The sequence below is a fragment of the Fringilla coelebs genome, assembly GCF_963513975.1.
Source record: "Fringilla coelebs genome assembly, chromosome: 25".
Lineage (NCBI taxonomy): Eukaryota > Metazoa > Chordata > Aves > Passeriformes > Fringillidae > Fringilla > Fringilla coelebs.
The window spans coordinates 1,349,443-1,361,886 of NC_140051.1; the positions used below are offsets into that span (position 1 = coordinate 1,349,443).

General features: G+C 54.9%; 1 protein-coding gene across 1 annotated transcript in view; it reads right to left on the reverse strand.

Annotated features, from left to right (window-relative positions):
- Nucleotides 1-6,935: 6,935 nt before the first annotated feature.
- NCAM1 (neural cell adhesion molecule 1) overlaps nt 6,936-12,444 on the reverse strand; it is a gene marked incomplete at its 3' end in the record, with an annotated part of 88,792 nt that continues 83,283 nt past the window's right edge. Inside the window, exons 18-21 of the mRNA XM_084221498.1 lie at nt 10,954-11,161; nt 9,864-9,980; nt 8,160-8,921; nt 6,936-7,050 (exon numbers count right to left, since the gene is read on the reverse strand). Coding sequence (XP_084077624.1) covers nt 6,936-7,050; nt 8,160-8,921; nt 9,864-9,980; nt 10,954-11,161 — 1,202 coding nt within the window. The remainder of the gene's footprint in view (nt 7,051-8,159; nt 8,922-9,863; nt 9,981-10,953; nt 11,162-12,444) is intronic.

Consider the following 12,444-nt stretch of genomic DNA (forward strand, 5'->3'; position numbering starts at 1 on the left):
AGGCGGCGGCGATGGAAGCTGTCGGCCACCGCAGGGAGCCCGAGCACCGCGGAGCTGCGCTGCCCGGGATGGCAATTCCCGAGACATTCCCGGCACATTCCTGGCACAGGCTCATTCCGGGATGGCCATTCCCGGTACCGGCTCATCCCGGGATGGCACGTTCCGCACAGGGACCTGGCAGCACAGGGACAGGGACAGGGACTGGGACAGCTCACCCTGCGGCTGCTGCGCCTCCGGGAGCCGCATCCATTGCCCGCTTCCCCATCCATCCTCATCAGCCAGAGATGGAATCCTGAGTGCCAGAGAGGTGCTGAGCTCCGCAGGCAGCCAGAGACCCCCATCCCTTCCACCCCTTGGCTGTAGGAACAGCCAGGACATCCCTTTTCCTTGTAGGAACAGCCAGGACATCCCTTTTCCTTGTAGGAACACCCAGGACATCCCTTTTCCTTGCAGGAACAGCCAGGACATCCCTTTTCCTTGTAGGAACACCCAGGACATCCCTTTTCCTTGCAGGAACAGCCAGGACATCCCTTTTCCTTGCAGGAACAGCCAGGACATCCCTTTTCCTTGTAGGAACACCCAGGACACCCCTTTCCCTTGTAGGAACACCCAGGACATCCCTTTTCCCCCTCATGCCCCAAACCCAACCAGTTCCTGTCCCTGCCCTCACTGCCATCAGCTCTGCCCACACCACCCTCCATCCCAAAGGGTTTTTTCCCTCTAATGAAGCTGTTCCCAGCTCAGTGTCCAGTTAAAAACACCCCTGAGGCCACAGCTGGGATGCTCGGGAATTTGGGTTTTATTTGTTATCCCACAAAAGCTGGGGAATAAAGCCAAACAGGGCAGCAAATGTGAACAGGGGTGAGGCACCTTTAGCCTCTGAATATTTCAAAAAGCACTTAAAATGATGCTCTGAAGCTCATGCATGATATTCACATCCTGCTATCTGATAAAAGACCAGATAATGATGATTTCTAGAAAGGATGAGAGAAAGAGGCAGCACAAAAATCTCCCTCCAGCCCCCCAGCCCCACTCAGACTTACCCCAAATTCAGCCCTGGGGAAAAGGAGCCACACTCAGCCAAGGTGACACTGCCAGTCGGGTGCCATGGCCTTAACAGAGGGAGAGACGAGGGAAAATTAAAATTCAATGGAAATTAAAAGCTCTGAGGGTTGAGAAAACGGCTGAAGAAACACAAAGATCTAATAAAGGATCTGTCAGTGGTGCTGCCACTGAGCAGGGCCCCAGCTCCAGGGGCAGGAAAATCCCTTTTCAGTTCTCTGGGAGAAGAGGGAGGAATCCTGAGCTCCTCCAGCTTCAAAGGGTGCAGCAGGGATTCAGGAAAAGCAGAGCACAGCTCTCACCCAGCTGGCACGACGCACTGGGACTGGGGATTGAGGGGGCTCTGAACCCAGAAAGGGCAACCCCAAATCTCCAGGGGCGACCCCAACCCCCCCCCTCCAACCCCAACCAGGACTTGGGCCAATTGGTGCTTCCCCACTTGGAAGAATTGGTGTTTTTTACATCAAATGTCTGGGAGTGACTTCAAAAGCTCCTTGGGAACTTCTGTGTGAGAATCAACTCTGTGTTGCCCAAATTGGTGAAGGTGAGACAGCCCTCCCATAATCCCCAGAGTAAAAAAATGAAAGTTGGGCATTTGGTCAATTTTTAGCCAGGATTTAGGAAAAAAAGATCAAGATTTAAAAATGAATTAATTGAATGACTTGATGACATTCAAACCTCATTAAGTTCAGGCTGGGCAGAGGTCACCTCTTACACCCAACACTCGCTCACCCTTTCCAGCCAGGCAACACAAAAATGCCTTTCTGGGGGGAAAAACACTTCCCAGTAGCTGTGAAACTGCATTCTGTGTTTGCTATCTCCAGGAAAGAAGTAAATAAATGTAGAGGGACAAAGAAACAAACTTGCAAGTGCTTTTGGTGCCACTCAGGTGGGATGAGGCAGCAGGACCAGAGCAGCTAAAGAAGGGCAGACTGCAGGCAGCAGATTTTTTTTTTTTTTTTGTAGTTTTTATTTGAACACAGTATTCTGACAGAATGCAAAGTCAAAATCCTCAGTTAGTATCAGTATTTACACCAGTGAGAATGGGGATAAAGGTGGAGTCGATGTTTCACTCGGTAAAAAGATTTTTTGTTTTTTTCTTTTTTTAACAAGATAGAAGGCCCCCAAAAGTAGGGAATGCTGGGGAAGGATGGCCATGGAGGGGCTGAGAACAACTATCAAAACAGCCTGGTGGTGAAAGACGTGGGGTCTGAAGGCTCCATAGAAAAGTGTGAAAAGAAAACGCCACTCTGGAAGCTGACGGGCGGGACGCACAATTGTCACCTGTACGAATGGTGCAGCACGAGATGGCAGCGCTCCTGTGACACTGGGGACAGGCAGGGGGTGGCCACGGCGGTGGGGACAGCCACAGCACTGCCACCAGCCCTGGGGATGGACACACAGAGCCACGGCAGGGCCACCAGCCCTGGGGATGGACACATGGAACCACGGCACTGCCACCAACACCGGCAGTGGGGACATGGAGCAGCCACAGCAGTGCCACCAACCCTGGGGATGGACACACAGAGCCACAGCAGTGCCACCAACCCTGGGGATGAACAAACAGAGCCACAGAAGTGCCACCAACCCTGGGGATGGACACACAGAGCCACAGCAGTGCCACCAACCCTGGGGATGGACAAACAGAGCCACAGCAAGGCCACCAAGCCTGGGGATGGACACAGAGCCACGGCAGTGCCACCAATGCTGGGGATGGACTCACAGAGCCACGGCAGTGCCACCAGCCCTGGGGATGGACACACAGAGCCACAGGAGTGCCACCAAGCCCAGGGATGGACACACAGAGCCACAGCAGTGCCACCAGCCCTGGGGATGGACACACAGAGCCACAGGAGTGCCACCAAGCCCAGGGATGGACACACAGAGCCACAGCAGTGCCACCAGCCCAGGGGATGGTCACACAGAGCCACATCAGTGCCACCAAGCCTGGAGCAGCCATGGCAGTGGGGAGGGGTCACTGGAAGGAGCTGCTCCCTCCTGAGCTCGCTCCATCCACCCCAAAGCTTTGGGATGGAGGGGACCTTAAAGGCCAGCCAGTGCCACCCCCAGAGTGTCACCAAGTGCTGGGCTGGGCTCTGAGCTCGTCCCCTTTTGGGACAAAAACGCCAGCCCAGGTGGGGCAGCTCCCCCAGTGCCCACCTGGCAGGTGCTGGTGGTGCTGGAGCTCCCTGGGCAGGTTTTGGGGATGGTGGGGTGGTTCCTACCCCCAGCTCAGCTTTGGGGGTTACAGCACACACAGGTGACAAGAGCAGCCAGAACTGGGCACAAAAAGGGACAAACTGTGCTCACCCACAGGGATGGAGGCACTGCTGCTGCCCAGCCGTGTCATAGATTTGTTTCTTTGGGGAAAAGAAAGGAATCCTCGGGGCCAAGGTCCCCAGAGGGCAGGGACACTGCTGTGGGGGTGTCACAAGGGCTGGCTTTGGGGACAAGGCCCCATCCTGCCCAAAATCTGCCAGGACGGGTGGGGCAGCCTCGGGCTGCACCCCCAGTGCCCTCCCCGGGCTCCCAGGAGCTGAGCAAAACAAAACCAAAAACCCCACAGGCAGCACAGGACAGAGCTCTGCCCCTCACAGCTGGAACAACAGAGCCCTGCCCCTCACAGCTGGAATGCACAGAGCACTGCCCCTCACAGCTGGAATGCACAGAGCACTGCCCCTCACAGCTGGAACAACAGAGCACTGCCCCTCACAGCTGGAATGCACAGAGCACTGCCCCTCACAGCTGGAATGCACAGAGCTCTGCCCCTCACAGCTGGAATGCACAGAGCACTGCCCCTCACAGCTGGAACAACAGAGCACTGCCCCTCACAGCTGGAACAACAGAGCACTGCCCCTCACAGCTGGAATGCACAGAGCACTGCCCCTCACAGCTGGAACAGACAGAGCACTGCCCCGCACAGCTGGAACGCACAGAGCACTGCCCCTCACAGCTGGAACAGACAGAGCACTGCCCCTCACAGCTGGATTGGGCAGAGCACTGCCTCTCACAGCTGGAACAGACAGAGCACTGCCCCTCACAGCTGGAACAACACAGCACTGCCCCTCACAGCTGGAACAGACAGAGCACTGCCCCTCACAGCTGGAACAACAGAGCACTGCCCCTCACAGCTGGAACAGACAGAGCACTGCCCCTCACAGCTGGAACGGACACAGCACTGCCCCTCACAGCTGGAATGCTGGGACACACTGAACAGAGGGAATATTCCCAAGGGACACACGGACACAGCCTCCACACCCCTCCTCCTTCTGGGAACGCCACCTCCGCTTGCTCCTCTCAGTTAAAGGCTTCTGCTCTTTCTAAGAGTTGTTCTCTTTCTCTTTTTAAATCATTTTAATTCCTGAATATTTGTTTTTTTTATTTTTGTTTCTCAAATCTGAACTAGCGCTACACCTTCCACATCCAAACTATGTTGAAGCTTTTATTATTTCAATACTATGACAAAAAACACGGTTCACACTAAAATAGTCACGCACCCACAGTGCACAAGCTTGCAGATCTAAAGTAGAATTTAAAAAAAAAATAAAAGGGAAAATAAAATAAAATAAAAATTAAAAAAAAAAAAAGGAAATAATACCCAAAACCCCAACAGGAGGAACATCTCTATACAATGGGCTGGTCTCTCCCTACACTCCTCTGCCTTCCTTCTGCTCAAAGCTCCTTTTCACCCCCAAATCTCAGTGTTGCTCCACGATTCCTGGTAATAAATCCTGTTGATCAGCTCTCCCACCCCAAACCTCAGTGTTGCTCCACGATTCCTGGTAATAAATCCCATTGATCAGCTCCCCCATCCATAATTCAATTTTTAAGGTGCTGCCTCAGCCCTTGCCCAGGGATGGTCCTGGCATGCAATTCCAGCCCCTGCTCCTGATTCCAGGGTGGGTCCTGCAGGAAGGGTCTGGGGTCTGCCCAGCACCTTTGGGGAAAAGATCTTTTGAGTCTTTGTTTTAGGGTCAGAGGACATGGTATTTACTGAAATTGGACTTGACTGAAAGGGGGATTTTCTGAAATTGGGATTTTCTGGAACTGCTATTTACTGAAATTGATGTTTACTGAAATTGGTGTTTACTGGAATTGTTATTTACTGAAACTGGTGTTTACTGAAATTGTTATTTACTGAAACTGGTGTTTACTGAAATTGGGATTTTCTGAAATTGGCATTTACCGAAATGGGAATTTGCTGAAATTGGAATTCACTGAAATTGGGATTTTCTGAAATGGAGATCTTCTGAAATTGGTATTTACCAAAACTGGTATCTTCCAAAACTGGAATTTGCTGAAATTGGAATTTACTGAAATTGGGATTTTCTGAAATGGAGATCTTCTGAAATTGGAATTTACTGAAATTGGGATTTTCTGCAACTGCAATTTTCTGCCCTGATCAGGAGGGATTGATTTGGTCACACACCTGAGCCCAGACCAGCCCAAACTGTCCAACCTCCCTTGTGCTCCTCAGAGCTGTGGGAGGGCTCCGTGAAGGAAAGGGGAGAATGTCCTAAAAAAGCAGAGATGAGATTTCTCTTATGCAGTCAGGCCCAGGTCCAGCGAGGGACTTCAAACGGAATTTAAGCACAGAAGGATTTTCTCCAGCAACTCCCTCACCCAAGCAGATTTGGGGATTGCTGGGTAAAGCCCTTGACTGGTGGCAAGTGGTCTGAACACCCCCACCCCCCAAAAAAACCCCAAACCAAACCCCAGCATCGCTTTTCTTCTTACTCCAGTAAGAAATAATAATAATAATAATAACAATAATAATAATAATAACAATAATTAAGAAAAGAGAAAAGGGGAAACGACTACTGTAAACATCCATGGTTGAAAATGTCTCCCTTTGCAAAGCAAGCATGCTGCTACCCTAGTGTCTAAAGGACTGGATTGACTGAAAAACCAAAAAAAAGAAAAAGAAGAAGAAGAAAAAAAAAGGCAGCTATTTTACACATCCATTTCAACACAACAGAAGTTAAAAAAATATCTGTCAATTGTAAACACTGGAAAGAACCAAAGTTGGCCAAAATAAAAAAAAAAAAAACCAACAAAAAAAATTGAACGCAAAATTGGAAAAGAAATGTAGAGTCTGAATACTGCAAATTGAAATACATCCCCCAAAGCTGCAATTTTGGCATTCTTCCTAAAAAATGGATAATAATAATAATAAACCCCAAATAAAGGTCTAACGTGGCGAGCAGGATTCAGTCACAAAGAGCTCGAGACACTTTGCATACTGACCAGATACAAGGTGAACAGAAATTATAACTTATTTATGAGGCTTTACATATTTCAAACTCGACTGAAAAGTATAAAAATAAATTGTGGACTTTGTTCTTTAAGCACCAGCTGTGCCCAGCAGCACAGTGGTTATCTCTGCTATACTAACAAAGGAAACAACAGGGTCTCTTTTCTTTTTTTTTGTCTTTTTTTGTGGTTTTTTTTTGTGTCTAGGACTACTTGATTTTGAGCTTCCCAACCACACTGCAACCAGCATTGCAATGTTTGCCTGTTTGAATATACACAGGGCCAGCTGAGCCCTGATTTGGTGACGGGTTTAACCCTGTTTTTAACATGTTTTACTTTTTAAAAGCAAGTGCACAACGAATAGAACCTTTCTAGAAATCTCAAAGAAAGCAAAAAACAGAAATCAAAATTAAAAAAAAAGAGAAGAAGAGGAAAAAAAAAAAAAAAAGAAAATGAAAAAAGAGACATTCCCTCCCTCCCCCCATAGATGCATTTTTCTGGTTGGTTTGTTTGTCTTTCTTTTTTAAAAAAAGGCAACAGACACTAGAGGAATGAGATGGGTGTGTGGGTTGTGATTTCAATGCTCGGGTGAAGGTTTCTGCCGTCCCCTCTGGTGCTGATCATGCTTTGCTCTCGCTCTCCTTTGTCTGTGTGGCTTCGTTGGGCACCGTCTTCACCTCTGCCGCGGGGCTCTTCCTGTCCTGCGCGGCGCCTTTGTCCTCTGCCGGCATTTTCCTGGGGAGAAGCACCACAAGGACAGGCTTTAGAGGCACAGAAACACAGCCTGGGCAGAGCCTGGCTGGGAGCAGATCCCTCTGGGAGAGCAGAGCCAGCGCTGCCTGACAGGCAGGGCACGGAGAGCCGGGCTCAGCTCCCCCACCCCGCTTCGTTCAGGTCTAGATTAACTTGGTTTGGCTTTTCCTGTCAGCTGCAGGGGTGCACAAAGGAGCAGCAAGGAAACCTCCCCCAGCTGCAGAAGGATTTGGCTTTAGCACCCCAAATTGGTTTTACTGAAATTGGGATTTTCTGAAATGGAGATCTTCTGAAATGGGTATTTACCAAAACTGGAATTTGCCAAAACAATTTGGAATTTGCTGACAAATCAGCAGCAATCCCATTTTTTGTGTTCCTACAAGAAGCCAGTCCTGAAACCGCCAGGGTGCTGGAGAAAGGGGAACACAGAAGACAGGAATTCTGTCACAGACATCTTCACAAGCCTGAGGGAGGTGACCGCCCTCAGAGGTGACAACTGCCAGCCCAGCCAGGGTCCAACATCTGCAGCACAGCTGGGACCCCCCAGCCCCCAGGTGCTGTTCTCTCTCTCCTGCCCAGCTCAGGGCGCTCCCCTCTCTCAGCCAGGCTCACACTGCTCCAGCCTGGGGACAGCTCCAGAGGCACCAGTGCTGTCCCCCCTGCCCAGGGCACTGCTTGCTGCCCAGCCTGACCCCGTGTGAGCCCTGGGGCTCCTCTGACCTGCAGGAGACGGGATCTGGGGGCTGCGCTCATCGACCTGCAGAACCTCAGCACTCTGAGGAGAGCTCTTTACACCAAACTGAGCTATTCCTGCTCTTCCTTACGAAAGGAGAGACAAAGCTGCCCAAGAGCCTGAGGAGCAACACAAGTCTGATCACATCCCAGCTCCCTGTCCTCTGCCTCCCCGGCACAGCCCACTCCTGCTCTCCTCCTGGCACCTTCCAAGGCAAGCCCCGTGGGCTCTCAGCTGAGTTAGTTGGCTAAGGGGACAGTGAGATTAGTCAAGAGAACGCCCAACAGAGGACACAGCACGAGCACCAGGGCACGAGGGACACAGCACACAACCAACACAAGAGTAAAGGTGGCCGTACTCGGTCTTTGCAGGGGCAGAGCCGTCTGCAGCGGCGGCAGCGGGCTCGGGGGCTTGCCCACCAGCCCCGCTGGCAGCAGGAGGAGAAGCAGTGCCAAGAGCTGCAAAAACATCCTTGGCAAGGTCAATGTCTGGTGGCTTGAAGGTCCCTTCGTCCATTTTAAAGTCCTCGTTCTGCGAGGGGTTGGCGGCGCTGCCCGCGGCAGCCTCGCTCTTCGCGTCGCTCGGGTTCTTGGGGGTCTCTGCCGGGCTCTTCACCGCGCTGGGCTGCACGGGCTCCTTCTCGGGGCTCTTGGCCCCCTCCTGCTTGGCCTCGGAGGGAGCTGCAGGGCTCGCGAGGCCGGCGGGGCTGGGGGCGGCCGCCTTGTTCCCGGCCTTGGCGGCGTCGGCCGCGGCGGCGCTGGGGCTGAGCACGGCCTGCCCCGGCAGGACACTTGAAGATAAATTACCGGCGGCCGGAGCGGAGCTGGGGGTGTCGCTGAGATCAACCAGAGGGGCCACTTTGGGGGCGGAGGAGGGCGCTGGGGACGGCGCCGAGGCGGCGGCGGCCGTGCCTTTGGCCGGGGTGGCCTGGCCGGGCCCCGCGGCCCCGTCGGGAGCGGCCGCGGGCGGCGGGGCAGCGCTGGAGGTCAGCGTGGTGCTCTCGCTGGTGGGGCTGTTCTGGGCAGTGGCAAAGGTTTCAGTGATAGTGTCAGAGTTAGTGGTGCCCGTGGTGACAGAAGGCAGCATGTCCTCCACGGTGGCCGCGGTGTCGGCGGGGTGCCTGCGAGGGGGACACGGGGACAAGAGAGAGAGAGAGGGAGAGAGGGAGAGAGAGAGAGAGAGAGAGAGAGAATGAAGGCCCGAAACGACAGCAGGGAGAGGGGGCAGAGAGGGCAGAGAGGGAGAGTGAGGACAGCACACACATGTGACATGGAGGGGGACGCGGGAGCAGAGATGTGCAGAGGTCGGACATGCAAAGGGAGCGAGGCTGGGATGGCTGAGGATCATCAGGAAGAGAAAAAAGCCAAGAGGACGTGACCTGCAGGAATGGTTTGGGCTGAGGCAAATGGGATCCTGTCAGCTTGCAGAGACTTCTCAGCTAAAACTCTCCTCTCAGCCTGTGGCTCCTGACCTCTCCAGGTCAGGCAGCTCTGCCACCCCCCTGAGCCACAGCTCTGTGCCACCTGCCACCAACACAACACAACACAGCACAGTGCCAGTCGGGACCCTGCATCCAGCCCCTCACCTCGTCCTGTCCTGCTGCTGCAGGTTTGTCTGAAGGCCTGCACAGCCCCCCACAAACCCAAACTCCTTCTCACACTGAGTGCAGACTCAGGCCCTGTCCAGCTCCCAGCTCTCTCAGAACGCTCAGCCTTGCTGTGACTCCACATCCAGCGCCCAGCTCCTGGGGAGGATCTCTCCCCACGGGTTCAGGCTCTCAGCCAGCACTGCTGGGGCCGGTTTGCTCCGGATCCTTTGCAGATCCTGGACAGCGCTGCATCTCCACACGGGACAGAGCCTTTCAGCAAACACTGCTTCCTTCCCCTTCCCTTCCAGTGCTGGGAACAGCAACCACTGAAGCTTGAGAGGAGGCACTTCCTCACTGGCACGCGGAGATTTTACCTTTCTTCCTCTCTTCCTGCCCTAACTGCTGTTCCCGAGGGACTGGGGCAGCTGAGGGCAACGCAGTGACCCTGTGCTAGGGCTGCCTAAGGCCACATACTCTGGCTCTGTCAGCGGCGTGGTCTCGTTGGGCTCCGTGTGCTTCCCCCCGTCGTGGTTGGGGGTCCTCTCCTCCTCCGTGCGCACCTCCACGATGGGCTCCTTGGACTCATCCTTCCTGTAACGAGGGAACGGCACGGGGAGTGATGGCTGCTCCTGCAGAGACAGCCGGACACAGCCACGGCCACGGGCACGGGCACGGGCACGGCCACGGCCACGGCCACGGCCACGGCCAAGCACGGACACAGCCAGGCATGGCCACGGGCCCGAGCCGGGAGCACTCCTGGGGTCACTGCTCCTTCCAGCACCCAGCACGGAGCTCCGGGGGTGTCCAGCACTGGGGTGTCCAGAACTGGGATGTCCAGAACTGGGATGACTGGGATGTTCAGCACTGGGATGTCCAGAACCAGGATGTCCGGAACTGGGATATCCAGAACTGGAATATCCAGCACTGGGATGACTGGGATGTCCAGCACTGGGATGTCCAGCACTGGGATGTCCAGCACCGGGACGTCCAGCACCGGGATGTCCAGCACTGGGATGTCCAGCACTGGGATGACTGGGATGATCAGCACTGGGATATCTGGAACTGGGATGACTGGGATGTCCAGCATCGGGGTGTCCAGCACTGGGATGTCCAGCACTGGTGTGATCACCACTGGGATGTCCAGCACTGGGGTGTCCAGAACTGGGATGTCTGGAACTGGGATATCCAGAACTGGGATATCTGGAGCTGGGATGACTGGGATGTCCAGCACTGGGATATCTGGAACTGGGATGACTGGGATGTCCAGCACTGGGGTGTCCAGCACTGGGATGTCCAGCACCAGGGTGTCCAGCACTGGGATGACTGGGATGATCAGCACTGGGATGTCCAGCACTGAGGCCACCTATTTGATGGCTGCCAACAGGAAGGGGACAAAACCCCAGAGGAACAGCTCCCAACCCGCCTTCCTGCCAGCCCCCTCCCCGCAGGGCTGAGGGCCCGCTCCCTGAGGCAGCTCCTCTGCTGCCCCTGGGGCACAGAGGGGGTTCTGGGGGCACAGAGGGGGTTCTGGGGGCACAGGGCGGGGTTTGGGGTCAGTACTCACGAGAAGGCCGCCTTGCCCTCCTCCATGTCCTTGCCCTTGGCCCCCGGGCCGGACTTGCCGCACAGGTTGACGGCGATGCACATGAGCAGCCCACACTTGTTCAGGAAGTAGCAGGTGACATCCACGGCCACCAGCAGCGCCACGAAGACCACCACGAGGATGCCAATGATGGCAGCGGTGCCCAGGCCCGCGGCAGGGCTGGTGCTGGCTTCAGACACCAAGGGAGAGAAGAAGAGAAGGCGTTCGGGTTAAGATCTGGGGTTTCAGGGCTCAGGTTGGCTGCACCAAGTTGCTTTTTCAGAAGCCCACCCTCTGCACCAGCCCTGTGCCACAACCAGAGCTTCATCCCACAGAGAATCTCCCTGACAGGGTGGCACTGATGGGGCTGCTCCCACCCCTGCTGGGATGAAGCCTGGGCAGCAAAGAGCAGAATCCCTGCTCTGCACACAGGGCAGGGCTCCTGCTTCCCTCCTCCTCCTCCTCCTCCTCCTCAGGAGGAAGGTGCAGAGTGGCCCTGGCCCTGCCCAAGGAGCAGTGGAAGCAGAGGCCAGGCTCTGCAGCAGGGTTTTCCTGGTGGGATACAAATCACTGGGGGATGCTCAGTGCTGGTGAGCCCCAGGGGGGTGAAACTGAGTCAAAGCCCTCCCTGGAGCTCAGGTGAGACCCAGCTCTGCAGAACCTGCTCACGGCTCCCCAGCCTCTCACCTGGCCAGCCCCTGGAGCCCCAAACCCTTGGAATCTTTGCTCTGCAGAACCCCCAGCAGAGCCCCCTGATCTGGGCAGGTGAGAAGACCCTTCCCAGGGCTCCAGACAGAGCCACAGCCTCTGCCAGGCATTTCTTTGGTTAAAAACAGGAGGCAGAGAGGTGTTGTTTCATTATGTGACCCCGAGATGGATCAAGGGATGCAGATTCCAGCAGGAAAAGTGCAGAAAAGCCACAGTGAGGCACCTGAGCCGCTCTGGGATCACAAACCCAGCCCCTGGCGAGCAGAACGTTGTCCCACAGCCCAGCGAGCTGCAGGCTGGCAGGGATCCACCACCCTCTGGAGCCTGCAGGGAGGGAGTGAGGAGGGCAGGGATTTCCCTCTTGGGCTGTGCTCAGGACCCTTGCAGGGATGATTCAGTAATTCAGGTGAGGTAATCCCAGGTAATCCCATCCACCCCCCTGCCTGGGCCAAGGGGAGCACCCCGGGGTCAGACTTCCCTGGGTGCCCCAGAGCTGGAATATTCCCCTTCTGGAGAATTCCACTCCCACCACCGTGCTGCTCTTTGCCTCCTCCCCACCTCCCCAGCTTTCCCAGGAGCTGCCACCCCCCAAATTCCTGCTCTGACAGGCACAGAGCCCTGAGGAGAGCCTTGGGCAGGCACCAACCCCCCCACCCTGCCCTGCTCCCCTGCCTTGGGAGGAGGAGGATGGAGAAGCAGGGCAGGCCTGCAGAGGAATGTCCCTGTTCTTGTGCTATTCTGGGATTTTACACCTCAGCCAAGGAA